This window comes from Jaculus jaculus, chromosome 5 (assembly GCF_020740685.1).
Source record: "Jaculus jaculus isolate mJacJac1 chromosome 5, mJacJac1.mat.Y.cur, whole genome shotgun sequence".
In the NCBI taxonomy this organism is placed as follows: Eukaryota; Metazoa; Chordata; class Mammalia; order Rodentia; family Dipodidae; genus Jaculus; species Jaculus jaculus.
The window spans coordinates 60,982,955-61,003,335 of record NC_059106.1 but is presented as its reverse complement, the minus strand read 5'-3'; the positions used below and the strand labels follow the sequence as shown (position 1 = coordinate 61,003,335).

Below are 20,381 nucleotides of genomic sequence, written 5' to 3'. Positions count from 1 at the left end.
CATGAGTTCGAGGCCACCCTGAGACTCCATAGTGAATTCCAGGTCAGCCTGGGCTAGAGCGAGATCCTACCTTGAAAAACCAGAAAGAAAAGAAAGAAAAGGCTGGGTGTGGGGGCTCATGACTTTAGTCCCAGTACTTGAGAGGCAGAGTTAGGAGGATTGCTATGAGTTGGAGGCCAGCCTGTGCTAGAATGAAACCCTGCCTTGAAAAATCCAAACAAAAGAGCTGGGTGTGGTGGCTCATGCCTTTAATCCCAGCACTCAGGAGGCAGAGGTAGAAGGAATGCCATGAGTTTGAGGCTACCCTGAGACTCCATAGTGAATTCCAGGTCAGCCTGAGCTAGAGTGGGACCCTACCTCAAAAAAACAAAAAAAAAAAAAAAAAAAAGAGGGCTAAAAAACCCAGACTAAGAATCTGTTTGGCTGTTATAAGGTTATAAGGTCAGACACATATGGAACTTTACTTAAACCTCACCACCCACTGTAAGTAGGGGTCTTTATCCCCATTAGGCAAGGCAAACTGAGTTTTCTTTTTTCAAAATGAGTTTTAAAGCCAAACAACTTTTCTGTGGCCTCTCAGTGTAAAGAGATAGGAAAACAGTAGCTTCTACAACCACAGCCCAAACCAGATTCCTCCCCAACCAAGACTCAGGACCATGACTTACCCCAGAGTTGTTTAATGAGTCCCTACTAGGGGGGCTGCCTTGTTCACTGGGGGGCGATGGTGCCTGGGGGGCCGGGCTGCCGTCTGTATCCCCCTCAGGAAGGATACCACAGCCAAACACGAAGGAGGCCAGCGAGTGGCAGTGAGTGAGCAGTACCAGGGCTTGGATGAGTTCAGCCAGGGACCAGCTGTGCTCACCAGTCTTTAGCAAGGCCTAGAAGAGAGGAAGGTCCGAGCTGCTTGGTGTCTGTTCCCCCACCCCCAGCCTGGGCTGCTCCAGCCCAGCCCCAGGGCTTCCTGGGAGTGACCGGTCCTCTGCCCACTATACCTCAATGTGCTCCTTGGTAATAAGCCATGGCCGATGTGCCAACAACTTGTTGATCTCACTGAGTTTGCGTAGCTTCTCAGGGGCCCGGTGGAGACCCAGCAGCCACTCAGGGTCACCACCAGTCTGCAGGAACTCAGCCATGTGGGAGCCCACCAGGTAAGAGCACTGGTGGCGGGCAGCAGCCTGTGGAGAGAGATGATAAACCTGAGTCACCCTCCTCCTGTGCCCTGTTCTTTTGGGATCATCCGTCTCTTTCTACCTAAGCTTTCCAGTCTACAAAGTAGGCATTAAAGTTGCCTCTCAGTGCCAGAAATGGTGCTCCGTGCCATTAATCCCAGTACTTAGGAAGCTGAGGTAGGAAGATTGCCAGGAGTATGAGGCCAGCTGGGAGCTACAGAGTGAATTCCAAATTAACCTGGGATAGAATAAGACCCTGCCTTGAATAACCCAAAAGTAAAAACTTAAAATCAAAAAAAAAAAAAGCCTCTCAGCCAGACATGGTGGTACACGCCTTTAATCCCAGCACTTGGGAGGCAGAGGTAGGAGGATCGCTGAGAGTTTGAGGCTACCCTGAGACTACATAGTGAATTCCAGGTCAGCATGGGCTAGAGTGAGACCCTACCTTGAAAAAAAAAAGCCTCTCGGGGTTGGGGAGATGGCTAAACAGTAAAAGGTGTTTGCCTGCAAAGCCTGACAGCCCAAATTCAAATCTCCAGCCAACCATATAAAGTTTAACAGGCAGCAAGAGACCTTGGAGCATGCATGCATACAAACATGTACATACACACTTACATACAAGTGCAAATAAATAAAATAAAGATGCCTCTCTTAGGCTGAGAATGGTAGCCTACACCTATAATCACAGAACTCTGGAGACTGAGGGAGAAGGAGCACTGTGAGTTAAGCAGCAGCCTAGGGCTGGAGAGAAGACTCAGTGGTTAAGGCGTTTGCCGGCAGAACCTAACAACCCAGGTTCGAGTTCCTAGTGTCCACATAAAGCCAGATGCACAAAGTGGTACATGCATCTGGAGTTCATTTGCAGCAGCTAGAAGCCCTGGTGTGCCTATTCTCTCTGTCCTTGGAAAGAAACAAAATATAAGAAATCAACTCAGCAAGCCCCTAGTAAAGAAATTTTAGGGCAGCACCGCCATCTGCCCACCCCTGCAGACATCAGGCCCAGACATGCTCACCATGATGGCAATGTAGTGGCGCCAGGAGCTGGCCAGGGGTCCATCCGTGTGCAGCAGCAGGTAGTGCAGGCGCCAAAAGCTGCTGAAGTAGTCGGGGTGGAGACCCATCACCACTGCCAGGTTGTCCACCCGCCCCGAGGACATCAGTGCCTCCAGGCCCAGGTGCTGCTCCAGGCTTTCCGCCCCTTCCCGAAGGACCTGCCAGCAAAGACGACACTGGGTTACCTGCTGTCTTCCCCAACAGAGACCAGTATTTTCTTTGTGATGGGTTTATAATTGCAAGAGACAGAACACCACCATGTCCAAAAGAGAAAACTGATTAAACAAACACTTCTTAGGTATTTTTCTACCTATATGACTGCTATAGGCCAAGCACTGTTCAAGTACTTTATACATATTAACTTATTTAATCTTCATAATACCTAAGAAAGCACAGTTGGGTTTTCTCTATTTTTTTTTATTTTTTTTTATTTTTAAGTAGGGTCTCACTCTAGCCAGGCTGACTTGGAACTCACTCTGGAGCTAGCCATGAACTAACAGCAATCCTCCTACCTCAGCCTTCCCAGTGCTGGGAATAAAGGCTTTTTTTTTTTTTTTTTTTTTTTTGAGGTAGGGTTTCACTCTAGCTCAGGCTAACCTGGAATTCACTATGTAGTTTCAGGGTGGCCTCGAACTCACAGTGATCCTCCTACCTCTGCCTCCCAAGGCATGCACCACCACACCTGGCTTTTTTTGTTGTTTTTTCAAAGTACGATATCACTTTTTTGAGGTAGGGTCTCAGTCTAGCTCAGGCTGACCTGGAACTTACTCTATAGGACAAGGTTGGTCTTGAATTCAGTGATCCTCCTACCTCTGCCTCCCAAATGCTGGGACTAAAGGCATGAGTCAGTACAGTTGGCATATTTTTAGTTTTTAAAATTATTACTGTTGAGCCAGGCATGGTGGTACACGCCTTTAATCCCAGCACTCGGGAGGCAGAGGTAGGAGAATCGCCATGAGTTCGAGGCCACCTTGAGACTACATAGTGAATTCCAGGTCAGCCTGAGCTAGACTGAGACCCTACCTCGATAAAACCAAAAAGAAAAAAAAAAGGATTCAATGAAAGTAAGGTGTGGTGGTGCACATCTTTAATCCCAGCATTTGGGAGGCAGAGGTAGAAGGATTGCCATGAGTTTGAGGCCACCCTGAGACTACACAGTGAATTCCAGGTCAGCCTGGGCTAGAGCAAGACCCTATTAAAAAAAAAAAAAAAAAAGAACCAAAATAAATAAATAAAGGAAAATAAAATGAAAACTGATGGGCTGGAGAGATGGTTTGGCAGTTACGATACTTGCCTGTGAAGCCTAAGGACCCAGGTTCGACTCCCCAGAACCGCCATAGCCAAATGTACCAAGTGAAGAATGTACATAGGTTGTGCAGACGCACAAGATAGCATGTGCATCTGGAGCGTGTTTGCAATGGCTAAGGCCCTGGTGTGCCAATTCTGTCTCATTTAAAAAAAAAAAAAAAAGTAGGGCTAGGGAAAGGGACTAGTGGTTAAGATGTTTGCCTGCTAAGCCTAAGGACCCTGGTTCGATTCCCCAGGACCCATGTAAACCAGATGCACAAGAGGGCACATGCATCTGGAGTTCATTTGTGGCAGCTGGAGGCCCTGGCATGCCCATTCTCTCTTTCTCTCTATCTGCCTATTCTTCTCTTTCTCTCACTCTCTCTCTTAAATAAATAAATAACCGAGAGCTGGAGAGATTGCTTAGCAGTTAAGGTGCTGGCCTGCAAAGCCTAAGGACCCAGGTTTGATTCCCCAGTACCCATATAAACTAGATGCACAAGGTGGCGCATGCATCTAGAGTTCACGGCTGGAGGCCCTGACATGCCCATTCTCTCTATATCTGCCTCTTTCTCTCCCTTCCTCTCTCTCAAATAAAATAAATTTAAAAATAAAAACAAAAAAACAGCCAGGTGCTGTGGCACACGCCTTTAATCCCAGCACTTGGGAGGCAGAGGTAGGAGGATAACCGTGAGTTCTTGAGTGCAAGACCACCCAGAGACTACATAATGAATTCCAGGTCAGCCTGAGCTAGAATGAGAACCTACCTTGAAAAACCAAAAAATAAAAAATAAAAATTGGGTTGGACATGGTCGTGCACACCTTTAATCCCAGTATTCAGGAGATGAGGTACAGCTGCTGTGAGTTTAAGGGCACCCCAAGACTACACAGTGAATTCATGAATTCCAGGTCAGCCTGGGCTAGAGCCAGACCTTACTTCAAAAAAAGAAAAGAAAAGAAAAGAAAAGAAAAGAAAAGAAAAGAAAAGAAAAGAAAAGAAAAGAAAAGAAAAGAAAAGAAAAGAAAAGAAAAGAAAGCAGCCAGGAAATTGAAAGCCAGGCATGGCGGTGCATACCTTTCATGCCAGCACTCAGGAGACAGAGGCGGGAGGATAATTATGAGTTCAAGGCCACCCTGAGATAGTGAATTCCAAATCAGCCTACACTAGACTGAGACCCTGCCTTGAAAAACCAAAACAAAAAACAGGCCACATTAGCCACAGGTTGGAGGATCGCTGTGAGTTCAAGGCCAGCCTGGGACCAGAGTGAGTTCCAGGTTAGCCTGGGCTAGAGTGAGACCCTACCTTCAAAAACAGATCAGGCCACATGTCTCAAAACAACAACAAAAGTAGGCATGAGCTGGGTGGAGGAAGTGCTATAGCATCTGTATTATATGTGTAGGAGCCTGAATTAAATCCCCAGTATCATACCATCTCCACATAAAGAAGGAAAAATGTCAAGAAATTAGAGCCCTCTAGGCCAGGTGACAAGCCATGGTAGAGCATGCTTGTGGTCCCAGTACATGGAAGGCAGAACCAGGAACAAGTTTGAGGCCAGCTTGCTCTACAGAGTAAGAACCTGTTTTTCTTTATTAAAAAAATAAAAAAGGGCTGGAGAGATGGCTTAGCTATTAAGATGTTTGCTTGCAAAGCCAAAGGACCCAAGTTCAACTCCCCAGGACCCACTTAAGCCAGATGCACAAAGGGGCACATATGTCTGGTTTGTTTGCAGTGGCTGGAGGCCTTGAGCACACCCATTCTCTATCTGACTCTTTCCCTCTCTAACAAATAAATTTTATATATATATATATATATATATATATATATAAATAAAATGTCGTGTTTTTTTGTTTTTTTTTTTTTTTTGAGAGACAGAGGCAGATAGAGAGAGTAAGAATGGACACGCCAGGGCCTCTCCCCACTGCAAATGAACTCTAGACAGATGTACCACCTTGTACATCTGCCTTTACATGAGTACTGGGGACTCAAGCCCAGGCCATTAGGCTTTGTAAGTGCATACTGTGGAATCAAACCCAGGACTTTGGCTTTGCCAGCAAATGCCTTAACTGCTAAGCCACCTCTTCAGCTCTATTTTTACTTACTGATGGGACAAACACAGAGAGAGAAAATGAATGTACCGTGGTCTCTTGCCACTGCAAGTGAATGCCAAACACATGCACCACTTTGTACATCTGGATCTACATGGGTACTGGGGAATTGAACCTGGATCCAGGCCAGCAGGCTTTGCAAGCAAGAAACTAACTGCAGAGCCATTACCCAACTCTGTTTTTTTGTTTTGCTTTTTAAAAAAGAGCCGGAAGACGGGCGTGGTGGCACATGTCTTTAATGCCAGCACTTGGGAGGCAGAGGTTAGAGGATCACCATGAATTCAAGTCCACCCTGAGACTACATAGTGAACTCCAGGTCAGCCTGGACTACAGTGAGACCCTACCTTGAAAAACCAAAAACCAAAAAAAGAAAGAAAGAAAAAGAAAAGAAAAAAACCAAAAATTTGAAATGAAAAATGTATCCTTATTGATTGAAAGCTGAAGGAAACCAAGTGGTCAACTTTGAATTTCTTCTGTATGTGTGTTTTTGAAGGTATTCCTATCACCCCCAACCCTGACAATGTGAGCTCCACAATAGCAAGTTTTTGTCTGTCTTGTTCTCTATCCTCAGTTCCTATCTCAGTGTCTCACAGACTCATGATTCAATAGCTATCTGTTAAATGAATGAATACATGAAGACTAAGGATATATATTGCTCAGTGGTAGAGAGCCTGCCTAGCATGCATGAGGCTCTGGATTCAATTCCTAGCACAAGGAAAAAAAAAAAAAAAAAATATATATATATATATATATATATATATATATACACATACAAATAACAATGAAGCAGGTGTGGTAGCTCATACCTATAACCTCAGCACTGTGGAGGCAGAGGCTGAGGCAGGAGGATCAGCATGAGTTTGAGGTCAACCTGTGCTACACAGCATTAGTCCAGCATGGGCTGCAGAGACTGACCCTATCTCAAAATCAAAACAGAAGGCTGGAGAGATGGCTTAACGGTTAAGGCGCTTGCCCGCAGAGCCTAAGACCCCAGGTTCCATTCCCCAGTACCCACGTGAGCCAGATGCACATGGTGGCACATGCGTCTGGAGTTCATTTGTAGTGGGTGGATGCCTTGGCATGTCCATTCTTTCTCTTTTTCTATCTGCCTCTTTCTCTCTCAAAGTGCATAAATATGAATTAGCCAGGCATAGTGGCACACCTTTAATTTCAGCACGTAGGAGGCAGAGACAGGAGGATCACCATGAGTTCTAGGCCTCCCTGGGACTACATATTGAATTTTAGGTCAGCCTGAGCAAGACCCTACCTCAAAAAAAAAAGGGGGGGACTGAAGGGATGGATTAGCAGTTAAGGCACTTGCCTGTAAAGCCTAAGGACCCATGTTAGACTCTTCAGATCCCAGGTTAGCCAGATGCACAAAGGTGAGGCAAGCACAAGGTGGCACATGCCCACTAGGTGGTACAAGCATCTGGAGTTCCACTGCAGTGGCTGAAGCCCTGGCACACCAATTCTCTCTGTCTCTCTCTTGCTCTCTAAATAAATAAATAAATAAATACCAAAAGAGAAAACAAAAAAGAAAGAAAAAGCAGTAACAAAATGAATGGTTAAACTGATCCTTAGTTGGAAGGTATGTCTGTTATATTGATTGTAAGTAAAGAAGAAAAAAAGACAAGCTTTACACTATGGTCTGGTTCTTGTTATATAAACCAGGCTGGCCTTGAATTTGTGACAGTCCTCCTGCCTCAGTTTCCCCAAGAGCTGGGATTATAGGTTCATGTGAGTCACCATACCCAGTGAGACCAGAGACTTCTGAAACACTGGAAATTTGAAAATAAAAATTAAAAAAATAAAATAAAATAAAAATAAAATTTTGAAAAAAAAAAATAGTAAACATGATTTTTAAAGCAGATTTTTTGTGGGTGGTTTCTGAGGTAGGACCTCACTCTAGCTCAGGCTGACCTGGAATTCACTAAGTAGTCTCAGAGTGGCCTCGAACTCTCGGTGATCCTCCTACCTCTGCCTCCCGAGTGTTGGGATTAAAGGCATGCACCACCACACCCAGTTGCAGATTTTATTTTTTTGTAAATATTTTATTAACATAGAAAGAGGGAGAGAGGGCTGGAGAGATGGCTTAGCGGTTAAGCACTTGCCTGTGAAGCCTAAGGACCCCAGTTTGAGGCTCGATTCCCCAGGACCCACGTTAGCCAGGTGCATAAGGGGGCGCACGCGTCTGGAATTCGTCTGCAGTGGCTGGAAGCCCTGGCGCGCCCATCCTCTCTCTCTCTCTGCCTCTTTTTCTGTCTGTTGCTCTCAAATAAATAAAAATAAACCAAAAAAAAATTTAAAAAAAGAATATATTGGTTATCAAGTACTAATACAGCTTTAAAAAAAAAAAAGAGGGAGAGAGAGAGAGAGAAGAACAGAGAGAGAATGGGTGCTCCAGGGCCTCCAGCCACTGCAAAGGAACTCCAGACGCGTGCGCCCCCTTGTGCATCTAGCTAATGTAGGTCCTGGGGAATCGAACCAGGGTCCTTTGGCCTTGCAGGCAAATGATTAACCGCTAAACCATCTCTCCAGCCCCAGATTTTTTTTTTACAACATATGCACCATTATAAACAGTGAAGGATGAGGTGATACATGAGGTTTTCTCTCTTATTAAGGAAGCACAGGGAATTTAAAGTTTATCATTTTATCTTTGAGGCTATTCTTTCCCAGGAAAAATAGTTATTCTTTGAATTCAGTGAACGGGAAGAGGTAGTTTCAGAGCAGAAAATTAAGGAATAGAAAAGACCTTGACCCACCAATGTTCTTTTTTCTAGACACCAAGATTCCAAGACCTTCATCCAAGCTTACTCACCTCCTCCACTGGGATGAAGGCACTGGGCCCCCGGGGGCCTCGCCGAGCCTGGCTATCCCTCTGCTCCTGTGGGGAAACAAACGGAGGTTAATTGGCAAAAAAGAGGATGAAGAAAATTGTTATCTCTCCAACCTGAGGTGCACCAAGCTTCTAAGGCCACCCTGGCACAAGGGAGCACCACTGAAGGAGATTTACGCCCATTTTGGTAGGTAGTAAATGGATAAGAGAGAAAGAGGAAAAGGACTCATGAAGGTGGAACTGTTCAGAAACTTGACAGGGACCCTGGAGTTCCAGCACCGCTGTGTAGGAGGAAACCAGAGAAAAGAAATAAACAGCTACCATGTCACACATCTCTAGGAGTTGGTATCTTAGCAGCCCCAAAGGACTCCTACAGACCCCCACCACTTGTATTCCAAAGCAGTAACAAAGCACCCCAGGTACCCATGAAACAACTTTAGTACTTGTCAAATAATTGTTTTTCTTTTCTTTCTTTTTTTTTTCCCAGTGCTGAGGATGAACCCAGGCCTGTACCCCCACAGCCCTATAAATGATCATCTCTCTTTTTTTTTTTTTTTTTTGAGGTAGGGTCTCACTCTGGTCCAGGCTGACCTGGAATTCATCATGGAGTCTCAGGGTGGCCTCGAACTCACGGGTGATCCTCCTACCTCTGCCTCCTGAGTGCTGGGATTAAAGGCGTGCGCCACCATGCCCGGCTAAATGATCATCTCTTATCCCTGCCCCCTCACCTTATAGTTTAGTCTATCACCCCCTAGTGCCTCACTAATTGCCTCCCTGGCTCCACAGCCCTGCTCTCTATCCACCTCCTACCCAGCAGCCAGATTAACTATGAATAATAAATCTGATCAAGTTGCTTAAAACCTGGAGCTGGAGAGATAGCTTAGCGCTTAAGCGCTTGCCTGTGAAGCCTAAGGACCCCGGTTCGAGGCTCGGTTCCCCAGGACCCACATTAGCCAGATGCACAAGGGGGCGCACGCGTCTGGAGTTCGTTTGCAGAGGCTGGAGGCCCTGGCACGCCCATTCTCTCTGTCTCTCTACCTGCCTCTTTCTCTGTCTGTTGCTCTCAAATAAATAAATAAAAATAAACAAAAAAATTAAAAAAAAAAAACCTGACCTCCCCATCCCAAGGTCTTCCAAATAAATACGTGGTTCAGACCCACCACCCTCCCACTGGGTTATTCCTTTCCCAACACTAACTCTACAGTCCTTTACAGTCTAGGAACACTGTGTGGCCCTCACCTGTGGCCTGACAATTCCCAGTGCTTTTGCTTCTACAAATTGTCCTCTAATGGACTCTTAAACCACTCTACTCCCGGATCACATTTTGTGAGCCAGGTCATTTATTTTGCTGTGAATGAAGGCAGAGAGGCATGGAGGAAGCAGAGCAGGGGATAGAGGCTGGTGGGAGCAGCTATTCTCATTTGAATATATTTGAGCCTCTTCTATTCCTATTCATCTATTTTGTTCATGTGGGAGTCTGGCTATTCCCATTGGCTTTGGAATAATTTACCCAAATAATGGTCATGCCTTCACTATAAAGAGACAGAATCTTCCAGCTCTCCTTCCCTAGTAAGACCTAGACTTGGGGCTAGAGAGATGACTCAGCAGTTAAGGTGTTTGCCTGCAAAGCTAACCACCAGGGTTCAATTCTCCAGTACCCATGCAAAGCCAGATGTACAAAGTGGTACATGCATCTGGAGTTCACTTACAGTGGCTGAAGGCCCTGGCGAGCCTATTTTCTCTCTCTCTCTCTCCCCACATGCAAATTAATAAATAAATAAATGTAAGGCATGGTGGCACATGCCTTAAAAAAAAAAAAGACGACGTAGGGTTGGAGAGATGGCTTAGCAGTCAAGGTGCCTGCCCACAAAGCATAAGGACCTATGTTTGACTCTCCAAGTCCCATGTAAGCTAGACACACAGTGACGCAAGCTCTCAGGCTGCACATGTGCACAAGGGGGTGCATACGTCTGAAGTTCAACTGCAGTGACTGGAGGCCCTGGAGCACCAATTCTCTCTTGAGCATGCATTAAAAAAAAAAAAAAGGCAGCACCCTGAGACTACATAGTGAATTCCAGATCAGCCTGAACTAGATGGGGGGCGGGGGAGCAGGTGGAAAGGCAGTCTGTTGGGCTTACCTCAAAAAATAAAAAAGGACCCAGCCTTAGTACATCAGGGGTCCAAAGACTTAAAAGTATAAATGACTCCTTTTTTTTTTCAAGGGAGGGTCTCACTCTAGCCCAGGCTAACCTAGAATTCACTATATAGTCTCAGGATGGCCTCAAACTCATGGCAATCCTTCTATCATTGCCTCCCAAGTGCTGGGATTACAGGTTTATACCTCCATGCCTCTTTTTTTTTTTTTTTTTCTTTTTTTGAGACAAGGTCTCATGTATCCCAAGCTGACTACAAATTCACTATGTAGCTGTCAATGAAAGGACCATGAACTTCAATCCTACCTATACCTCCTGAGTGTTGTGATCACAGGACTGAGCCCCCTCATTGGCTTTATGAAGGGCTAGGGATCCAAGCCAGGGCTTCCTGCATACTAGATAAGCACTCGACTAAACTGAGCTATATCCCCAACCCAAGCCTTTTTTTTCCCCCCTGCTTAAGTGGCCAAAAGTCACCTGAGAGATGCAGACATCTGGGTGTTGGAAAGACAGCCAAAGAAAAGAACTAAGGGCTGGGCATGGTGGCACATGCCTTTAATCCCAGCACTCAGGAGGCAGAGGTAGAAAGAATGCTGTGAGTTCAAGGCCATCCTGAGACTATACAGTGAATTCCAGGTCAGCCTGGACTAGCATGAAACTCTACCTCAAAAAAAGAAAAAAAAGGGGGGGGGTGCTGGAGAGATGATTTAGTGGTTAAGGCACTTGCCTGCAAAGCCAAAGGATCCTGGTTCGATTCTTCAGGACCCACGTAAGCAAGGTGCACAAGGTGTCTGGAGTTGGTTTGCAGTGGCTGGAGACCCTGATGTGTCCATTCTCTCTCTCTTTTTCTCAAATACATAAAATATATTTTACAAAGAAAAGAGCTGGGCATGGTGGTGCATGCCTTTAATCCCAGCACTCGGAGGCAGAGGTAGGAGGATCATGATGAGTTCAAGGACCCTGAGACTACATAGTGAATTCCAAGTAAGAAAGAAAAGATAAAAAGAAAGAAAGAAAGAGAGAAAAGAAAAGAACTAATGGGCCAGAGAGGTGGCTTAGAGGTTAAGGCAGTTGCCTGTGAAGCCTAAGGACCCAGGTTTGGTCCCCCAGTACCCACATAAGCCAAATGCACAAGGTGGTGCATGTGTCTGGAGTTCATTTGCAGTCGTTAGGGGCCCTAGCACATTCATTTTCCCTGTCTCTCTCTCTCTCAAATAAATAAACAAACAAAAAATGTTTTAAAAGAAAGAGAAAGGGGCTGGAGAGATGGCTTAGCGGTTAAGCGCTTGCCTATGAAGCCTAAGGACCCCGGTTCGAGGCTCGGTTCCCCAGTTCCCACGTTAGCCAGATGCACAAGGGGGCGCATGCGTCTGGAGTTCGTTTGCAGAGGCTGGAAGCCCTGGCGCGCCCATTCTCTCTCTCTCCCTCTATCTGTCTTTCTCTCTGTGTCTATCGCTCTCAAATAAATAAATAAAAAATTTAAAAAAAAAAAAAAAGAAAGAGAAAGAAAAGAACTAAGGACCTGGAAGTGTGGGTACGGGTATCAGTTGAACCACTAACTTGCTGTATAACTCTGCGAAAGTTACTTAAGCTGTCTGGGCTGGACTGACTGCTCAGGCACCTGTCAACCCACACTCTGGGAGGTACCAAGTCAGCCTGGTATGAGGACAGGGTAGAAATACCACAATCTCTAAGCACTCCCTTTATAGCTCCCCTCCTCCCACACTAGAGAAACAGCCCAACAGCTCAGTCTAGGAGATAAGGACTGCTGACTCCACAGATTAGGCCTCCCTCTCCCAGGGGACCTGAGGGCACACAGAAAACCACAATAGGGGGAAGGCACACCAGACACCTGTAGCACCAACAGAGGGAGGAGGATCATGAGTTTGGGATCAGCCTGGGCCAGTGAGACAATGCCCCCCTCCCAAAACGGGGTGGGACTGGAACATACAAATATTAAAATTACTAACAAGCAGGGTGTGATGGCACACATTTTTAATTCCAGTACTCTGGGAGTTTAAGGCCAGCCTGAGACTACATAGTGAATTCCAGGTCAGTCTGGGCTAGAGCAAGATCTTGCCTTGAAAACTCAAACAAAAAAGTTAATTAATTAACTTTATTTATTTAGTTTTCTTTTGTTTCTTTTCAAGGTAGGGTCTCCCTCTAGTCTAGGCTGAACTGGAACACACTCAGTGGTTCCAGGCTGGCCTTGAACTCAGTGATCCTCCTACTTCTGCCTCCTAAATGCTAGAATTTACAGCATGTGCTACCAGGTCTGGCAATTTTATTTGTATTTCTATGTGTGTGTGTATGGGCACACATGCCACAACATGTGTGTGGAGGTCAGGAGACAAGTTCTCTTGTCACTGCAAACGAACTGCCAGATGATAACTCCAGATTACCTGGCCTGTTTGAAGGGCTGGGATCACAGATGCATGTGCCATTTTGTACCCAGCTTCATGTGGATGCTGGGGAATTGAACCTGGACCAGAAGGCTTTGCAAGCAAGAACCTTTAGTTGCTGAGTCATGCCCCCCAGCCTCGCAAAGCTTTTTTCTTTTTATTTATTTTCCAGCAGAGAAAGTAGAGAGAGAGAGAGAAAGAGAGAATAGGCGTGCTAGGGCCTCCAGCCTCTGCAAACAAACCCCAGATACATACACGACTTTGTGCATCTGCCTTTACCTGGGTATTAGGGGATCAAATTCTGATTGTTAGGCTTTGTAGGCAAGTGCCTTAAATGCTAAGCCGTCTCTCCTGCCCCTGGTGAAGCTTTTTTTAAAACTACAGAATCTGTGCTGGAGATATGGCTCTACAGTTAAAGGTGCTTACTTAAAAAGTCTGCCAGCCCAGGTTCAACTCCCCAGTACTCACACAGGGCAGATACACAAAATGGAACATGCATCTGGAGTTCGTTTGTAGTGGTAAAAGGCCCTTGAGTAACCATTCTCTCTCTCTTCACTCCTCTCCCTCTTTCCCTCTCTCTACTTGTAAATAAATAAAATTTTAAAAAAATATATAGAATCTGCCAGGCATGGTGGTGTACGCCTTTAATCCCAGCACTCAGGAGGCAGAGTAGGAGGATCGCCATGAGTTTGAGGCCACCCTGAGACTACATAGTGAATTCCAGGTTAGCTTGGGCTAGAGCAAGACCCTACCTCGAAAATAAATAAATAAATAAGGATTCACCAGTTATTTGCTGGGCATGGTGGCACACACCTTTAATCCCAGACCTCAGGAGGTAGAGGTAGGAATATAACTGTGAGTTCAAGACCACCCTGAGATTACTTATGAAGTCCAGGTTAGCCTGAGCTAGAGTGAAACCCTACCTTGAAAAAAAAACAAGAAAAAAAGTACACACACACACACACACACACACACACACATATATCTCATACACACATATATCTCACACACACATATATATACATATACATATATATTACACACACACACACACACACACACACACACACACACACATATATTCCAAGGTCCCAATTCCAATTCTGATTGACTTAGCTTGGAGCGGAGCTCTAGCAAAACATAACCAAAAAGTTTAAGCCAGGGTGAAGACCACTGTGCCATTTATTGATCCCTCTCCCAACCATAAGGCACAGTGCTAAGTGATATCAGGTGAAACCAGAACATTTGTTTACTTGACAATTTCTTTTTGATGACTATTGTAGGGAGTACAAAGACAACAGAGAAAAGCCAAAGGCTTAGGCTTCACATATTGTGGACCTTAGGGAGAAAGACAAATAAATAGTAAACAGGTTGGGCATGGTGGCAAACACCTTTAGTCCCAGCACATGCTGAAGTAGGAAGGTTTCCCTAAGTTCAAAGCAAGCCTGAGCTACAAAGTGAGTTCCAGGTCAGCCTGGGCTACAGTGAGACCCTGTCTCAACAAAACAAACAAACAAATATACAAGCAAACAAACTAAGAAAAAAGCTGAGCAGGGGTCTGAAGAGATGGCTCAGTGGTTAAAGGTGCTTGTTTGCAAAACCTGGGTTCGGTTCCCCAGTACCCACGTAAAGCCAGATGAGCAAAGTAGAGCATGTGTCTGGAGTTTTTACATTGGCAAGAGGCCCTGGCAAGCACATCCTCTCCCTCTCTCTCTTCACAAATAAATAAATAAGTGAACAGGATTTCCAAACATAGGGGAACAAGTTAAATAAAACAGTGAGTATAGTGTTAGAGTGGGAGAATTGCAATATTTTAGTGTACGAGGACAGGGAAAACCACTGGGGAGGTGACCTCTGGGCTCAAATCTAATGATGAGAAGGCAACAGAGCCTGGGAAGATGGAGGACTTCTGCATTTTAGCAGAGGGAACACTATAGAGCCCTTAATGAGACTAAAGATTAGAAGCTCTGGCTCCAACACTCTGAATGCTTCCCTGACCTTGACATCAGGGAAAGTCCAGGGGTAGCAGGATTTTATTGCCGAGACATAACACTTCAGGTAAGCAGTCAATAATAATATTGAGTAATAGCAGTAGTAGGAACTGAATGTGGTGGTGCATGACTTTAATCCCAGCATTCGGAGGCAGAGGTAGGAGGATCGCTGTGAGTTTGAGGCCAGCCTGTTACTACAGAGAGAGTTCCAGGTCAGTCTGGGCTAGAGTGAGACCCTACTGGGGGAGGCAGGAGGAGATAGGTAACAACACTTTTACCATTGGCTACGCATTGACTTCAAGTATACACTACCTAGACTTTAAGGTAGAAGTTACTACTAAAACCTTCATTTTACAGATGAGGGATAAGGTTCAGAAAGGTCAAGTCACTTCTGGTCACTCCACCAGACTGGCCTTAAAAGTTTTAATCGTAAAAAAAAAAAAAAAAGAAAGAAAGAAAAAAAGAAGCTTCAATCCTGTGCTGGAGAAATGGCTTAGCAGTTAAGGCACTTGCCTGTGAAGTCAAGTTCGACTCCCCAGAACCCACATAAGCCAGATTCACAAGGTGGCGCATGTGTCTGGAGTTTGTTTGCAGTGGCTAGAGGCCCTGGCGCACCCATTCTGTCTCTCATAAATTGATGAATGAGTGAATTGATTGATTAAATAAAATAAAAAGTTTCAATCCTCCTGCCTCGGTTTTTGCAGTGGCTGAGCTTAAGGCACATGGCACTAGGTCTAGATTTTGTTTGTTTTGCTTTTGAGACAGGATCTTGCTTTGTAATCCTGACGAGCCTGGGAGGCCCAGGATGAAGTCATGGCAGACCTCCTGCCTTAGCTTCCCATGTGCTGGGATTGAAAGTGTAGACCACTTAGCAACCCTACATTTATAGTCACATGGGGCTAGGGGTTACTGCATGAAAGAGCATGGACAGGTTCGGTACACTTGAAAAAATATGATTCTAACCGCATGTTAGAGATGAAGATAAGGGAACCCAGGGGGACAAGTCACCTGTGGAAGATAACACAGATAATGTGGGGCAGAGGAAGAGCCAACAGTGGCTGTTCCACTGAGGCGATCACATGGGACAGCAGGAACAATGGAGTCAGACAGCCCTCTGGGGGGGCTCAACAAGCGGTCCTTAGACCAACTGCCAAAAGAGGCTAATGGCCTAGAGCTCAGAGCCTGGCCAAGTCAAGCACTCATTAGACATTAACTCCTGGGTTAGCCCAAGCACTCCCACCCAACATCCATCTAATCTTCATCAGCTTGAGGGTTATGGGAATCTGTTTTCATACAAGAAAAGGTTAAGGGTCTAGAAGTTAAGCAGCAACTAACAAGTGATTAATCTGCAATCTGAGCCCCAAATGCCTGGCATCGAAGGCCACTTCCACTCCACCATAGGAAGTTCTGAAGATTCTGAACCCAGCAGTTTGACTTCCCAGAGTTCTGTCCCCTTAGAGTAGCCTTAGCCTTTGTTCTTGTTCTCTGGCATCTGTCTGCCAATCTCAGGACTCAGCTACAAAGACAACTGCCAAGTCATTCTGCCAGCTGAGAAGTGGCAGGCACTCCCTACTACATGTTAGCTGGGTTTACACCTGAGCACAAGCAGCTCCTGATATCCAGCCAGCCTGGCGCGGGTGATGGAGCCGTGCACTCCTAGGCCCATCATGAGCTGGATACCAGACGAGGCATTTTATTTGTCTTATCTTACGACCACTTAAATTCCTCCCAACCACCCCTTCTTTACAGACAAGTAACCAAAGCTCGGCACAGTTGATCTCCAGTCCTACACCACTCACATCTGACTTCAAACAGTTCACAAGAGTCAGTTAAGCTAACTGCAGGCAGATGGCTGCCAGCTCTTCTTAGATGGGAAAAACAATGCTGGGAATAAAAATGGGAATTGCAGGGTGTCGCTAGTCAAGCAAGGAGACGGACAAGAAAGGCCTAACTTAGGTGAAACACGTAATTGTTTCACATAAAGGGCTCCATAGCTCCAACAGTGGGAAGAGGATTAGAAGAGTATGCAAAGGGACTCATGGGGTGGAGAAAGAAAAGCTTCCTCCAGGAAGTGATATTTGAGGACGTTATTCTAGAGACCCATGCTACCTACCAGACACAAAAGTCAAGCCTTTGGAACTTTGTGGAAATAGAGTTATCTAAAGGGGAATATACCCCTCCTGAAAGGGTATCTGGGGTGAAGTAAAGGGGAGTAGAAGGGACTGCACATCTGGTCCTTCCCTTGGGTTTTGAACACCAGACTCTGTTAAGACTGGTACCCTGTTTTCTCAGAATTCTACTTTAAGCAGACACCTTTAAGGTCTGTTTTCTGAGTGGGTTTTGTGTGTGTATGTGTTTCTAGATCGGGTCTCACTCTCCCCTAGGCTGACTTGAAAGTCACTCTGTAGTATCAGGCTGGCTTCAAACTCACAGCAATCCTACCTCTTCCTCCAGTGTGTGCCACCATACCAGGCCTCTTTTTAAAAATATATATATTTTCATTTATTTGCAAGAGGAGACAGAGAGAGAATGGGCACACCAGAGCCTCTTGCCATTGCAAACAAACTCCAGACACATGTGCCACTTTGTGCATCTGGCTTTATATGGGTGCTGGGGAACCAAACCCAGGCCATCAGGCTTTGTAAGCAAGCACCTTTAACTGCTGAGCCATCTCTCCAGCTCACCTTCAAGGTCTTTTATCAAGAGAAGAATATATACAAACATGACAAGCATCATAATTTTTATCAATATTGAAAAGTGACTTTCTAGAACCCAGTGTGGTTATGCACACTTATAACTGCAGCACAAGTGAGGCTGAGGTAGGAAGATTTAGTCCAGTTCAAGGCCAGACTAGACCAAAAAAAAAAAAAGGTGGCGTGTATTCTAAGGCAATTCTACCTCCCTAGGCTTGCCCAGACCACCTGAAGCTTTCTCCCTATGAGGCCTTGTGGGAAGAGGGATGGAATGGTTTTCTCACATCAGACAGAATGGAATAGGTTCAGGAAGCCCATGGAGATGTGTGCTATAGCAGTCTGGCAGGAGCTAGCATTTGGGATCCAATGACTTGTTCTGTGCAATAAATGTCCCAGACACTGTGCTTCAGGCCTTTTTGCTTGTATTCTGAGTTAATTCTTCCAACTATCCCTTAGAGATATCATCAAATCCCCATGAAGGGAACAGAAGTGATCACTTGAGATAACACAGCCAGAAAGTCTAGGGCTGGGACAGAAAGTGAGCACTCACCCAACTTTAGTGCCCAGGGGCTTTCAAAAGCATCATTTCCGCTTTTTACAGACCAAAGTGATCAGCTAAGAAGAGGCAGAAATGAGAGGTCACTTCTTCACAAGGGGTTCCTAAATGGTGGTGAAGAAAACACCCATCACTGGGTAAAGAACCTCCAGAAACCAGGCTTGTTGGACATGAGCAGACATTTTCTCAGCTTCTCATCTTGGAACAAGCACTCCACCAACTTTCTAGCTCTGACAATATACCACCAGGGTGCTCCAGAATTCTCCAGAAGCTCCCAGAAGCTCAATCCCTTTAGGGTCTCAATTTTATCATTCTGCAAAATGGGACTAGAATACATTTATATTTGCTGGTTTAGTCCAGGAGTCAAAAGAAAAAAAAAATCCGTTCCCTGGCAACTAGTAGGCACTTAATAAATGATTTAAGATGTGCATTGTTCAGCCTTATTCCTTGCGCGCCTGCAAATTCCCTTTACACTCTGCAAGGGTGAGATGGGGGAACCTCCACGAACTAAACTTCGAAGACCCCATACCATTTAACAAGGAGCTTAACTAGCACTAATCTTCCTGAGTCTCGGCCAAGGGTTACCCCTATTCTTCCTCAGCTTTGGCCACTGTGGCCGAGTGCCGGGCGGTCAGCCAAACCCTCCCTCCCTCCCCACCCCCCAACACCCGCCCCAGAGAACTGGCGCCAGCTTCCAAGTCGCTGGTGCAGGTGGGGGGTGGGGGGTGGGCTGGGGAAGGTGGGTCGGCCTTCGCTGGCCAGTCCCAGGAGCCGGGCTCACTCCCCGAGCAGCGCGATCGGAGCCAGACGGTATCCTAGAAAGAGACCTGGCCTGCCCCCGCCCAGAGGAAGGGAATCTGCGGAAGGGGGCGGGGAGGAGGAGTGGTCGGGCCGCTCCGGCTGGGATTTGCCTGGACTTGAAGACGCTCGCTCCACCAGAGCCCAAGCCCAGGAGAGCTTCGAGTAGGCGTTCCTCTCATTGGTCAGGAGTCCGAGGGAGCCAGGGAGGACTGCGCTGTCCCCCGAGTGAGGGAGAGGGAGGAGGGCGAGGGGAGGAGAGGCCCGAGGCTGCCAGTTGATGCAACCCCAGTCCTAGCTTACGTGCTCCACTCTTCCCCAAGCCCGGAGGGGCACACTGACTTAGCTCGGGACAACCTGAGGCTTGGACCCGGCTCTGGGAAAGAGTGGCGTCGCCGGGCTGCCGCTTACCTCTCTGGTCCCCGGGCTGCCCACGCTGCCCCGGGAGAACGGCAGGTAGCCCTTGAGCTCCGCGCGGCACTCGGAGTCCGCCACGATCATGGTGTGAGCCAGGAGCCCAGCCGCGGCTGACCACTAAGCCGTGCACCCGAAGCAAGGGGGTCGGGGGTCCGGGGTCAGGTCCACGCAGTTAGCCGGGTCTTCTAGGGTCCGCGGAGGGGAGGCTCGAGAAAACCCCGGGGTGTTCTCTCGGGGTTCCAGAAAGCTCTGGATGCCGGAGAACTGCCGCTGCCGAGCTGGACACTTCTCCCCGTGCGGCTTCAGGAAAACAGTGAAATGGCCTCGGAGGCCTGGGGTTGGCTTTCACCGCCCGGAGTGCCTCGGAAGTCCGCAGTGGACAGCGCTGATCGCGGACCCCGCGCTCCTCAGCATCCCCGCCGCGGAACTGCCGGGCGCTCACCGGGGCTCTGACACCAGCAGCGCTGCTCAGCCCGCTGCGGTCCCGGGGGAGAGGCGGGGACACCAGAAAAAAAGTCCCTCCGTGCAGCCAATCAGATGCTTGTTTCCCGGGGAGGCGGGGGCAATGCCGCCCTCTGGAGCAAAAGGTTCCCCCAATCAGCATCGAGAAGCGCTCGGGAACTCTGGGAGCTGTAGTCGGCCCCTGACGAATGCCGCAAACTTTTGCAAGAGGTGTTAGTCAGAGATCACTGGCAATACCAGAGAGTGACAGACCGGGGAATCATTAGGATTGTGTGATGAAACGGGATTTTACCGGGCTGGGCCAGACAGCCAGGTGTGAAATCCCTCCCCAAGTGAGCTCTTCAGCTTTCCAGTCCTGGAGGGACTGGTTAGGGATGGGAGAGGTTTCACGCCATCCTTTCCAATGGTGCTAATTATAGAATCGAATACCAGATCATTTGGAGGCCAGAAGCCACCAC

General features: G+C 46.8%; 1 protein-coding gene across 1 annotated transcript in view; it reads right to left on the bottom strand.

The window, feature by feature from the left end:
* Positions 1-19,935, bottom strand: part of Sesn2 (sestrin 2) — a 29,064-nt gene extending 9,129 nt beyond the window's left edge. Inside the window, exons 1-5 of the mRNA XM_004671251.2 lie at positions 19,456-19,935; positions 8,434-8,499; positions 2,183-2,380; positions 993-1,175; positions 666-878 (exon numbers count right to left, since the gene is read on the bottom strand). Coding sequence (XP_004671308.1) covers positions 666-878; positions 993-1,175; positions 2,183-2,380; positions 8,434-8,499; positions 19,456-19,545 — 750 coding nt within the window. The 5' untranslated portion in view covers positions 19,546-19,935. The remainder of the gene's footprint in view (positions 1-665; positions 879-992; positions 1,176-2,182; positions 2,381-8,433; positions 8,500-19,455) is intronic.
* Between the last annotated feature and the right edge of the window lie 446 nt (positions 19,936-20,381).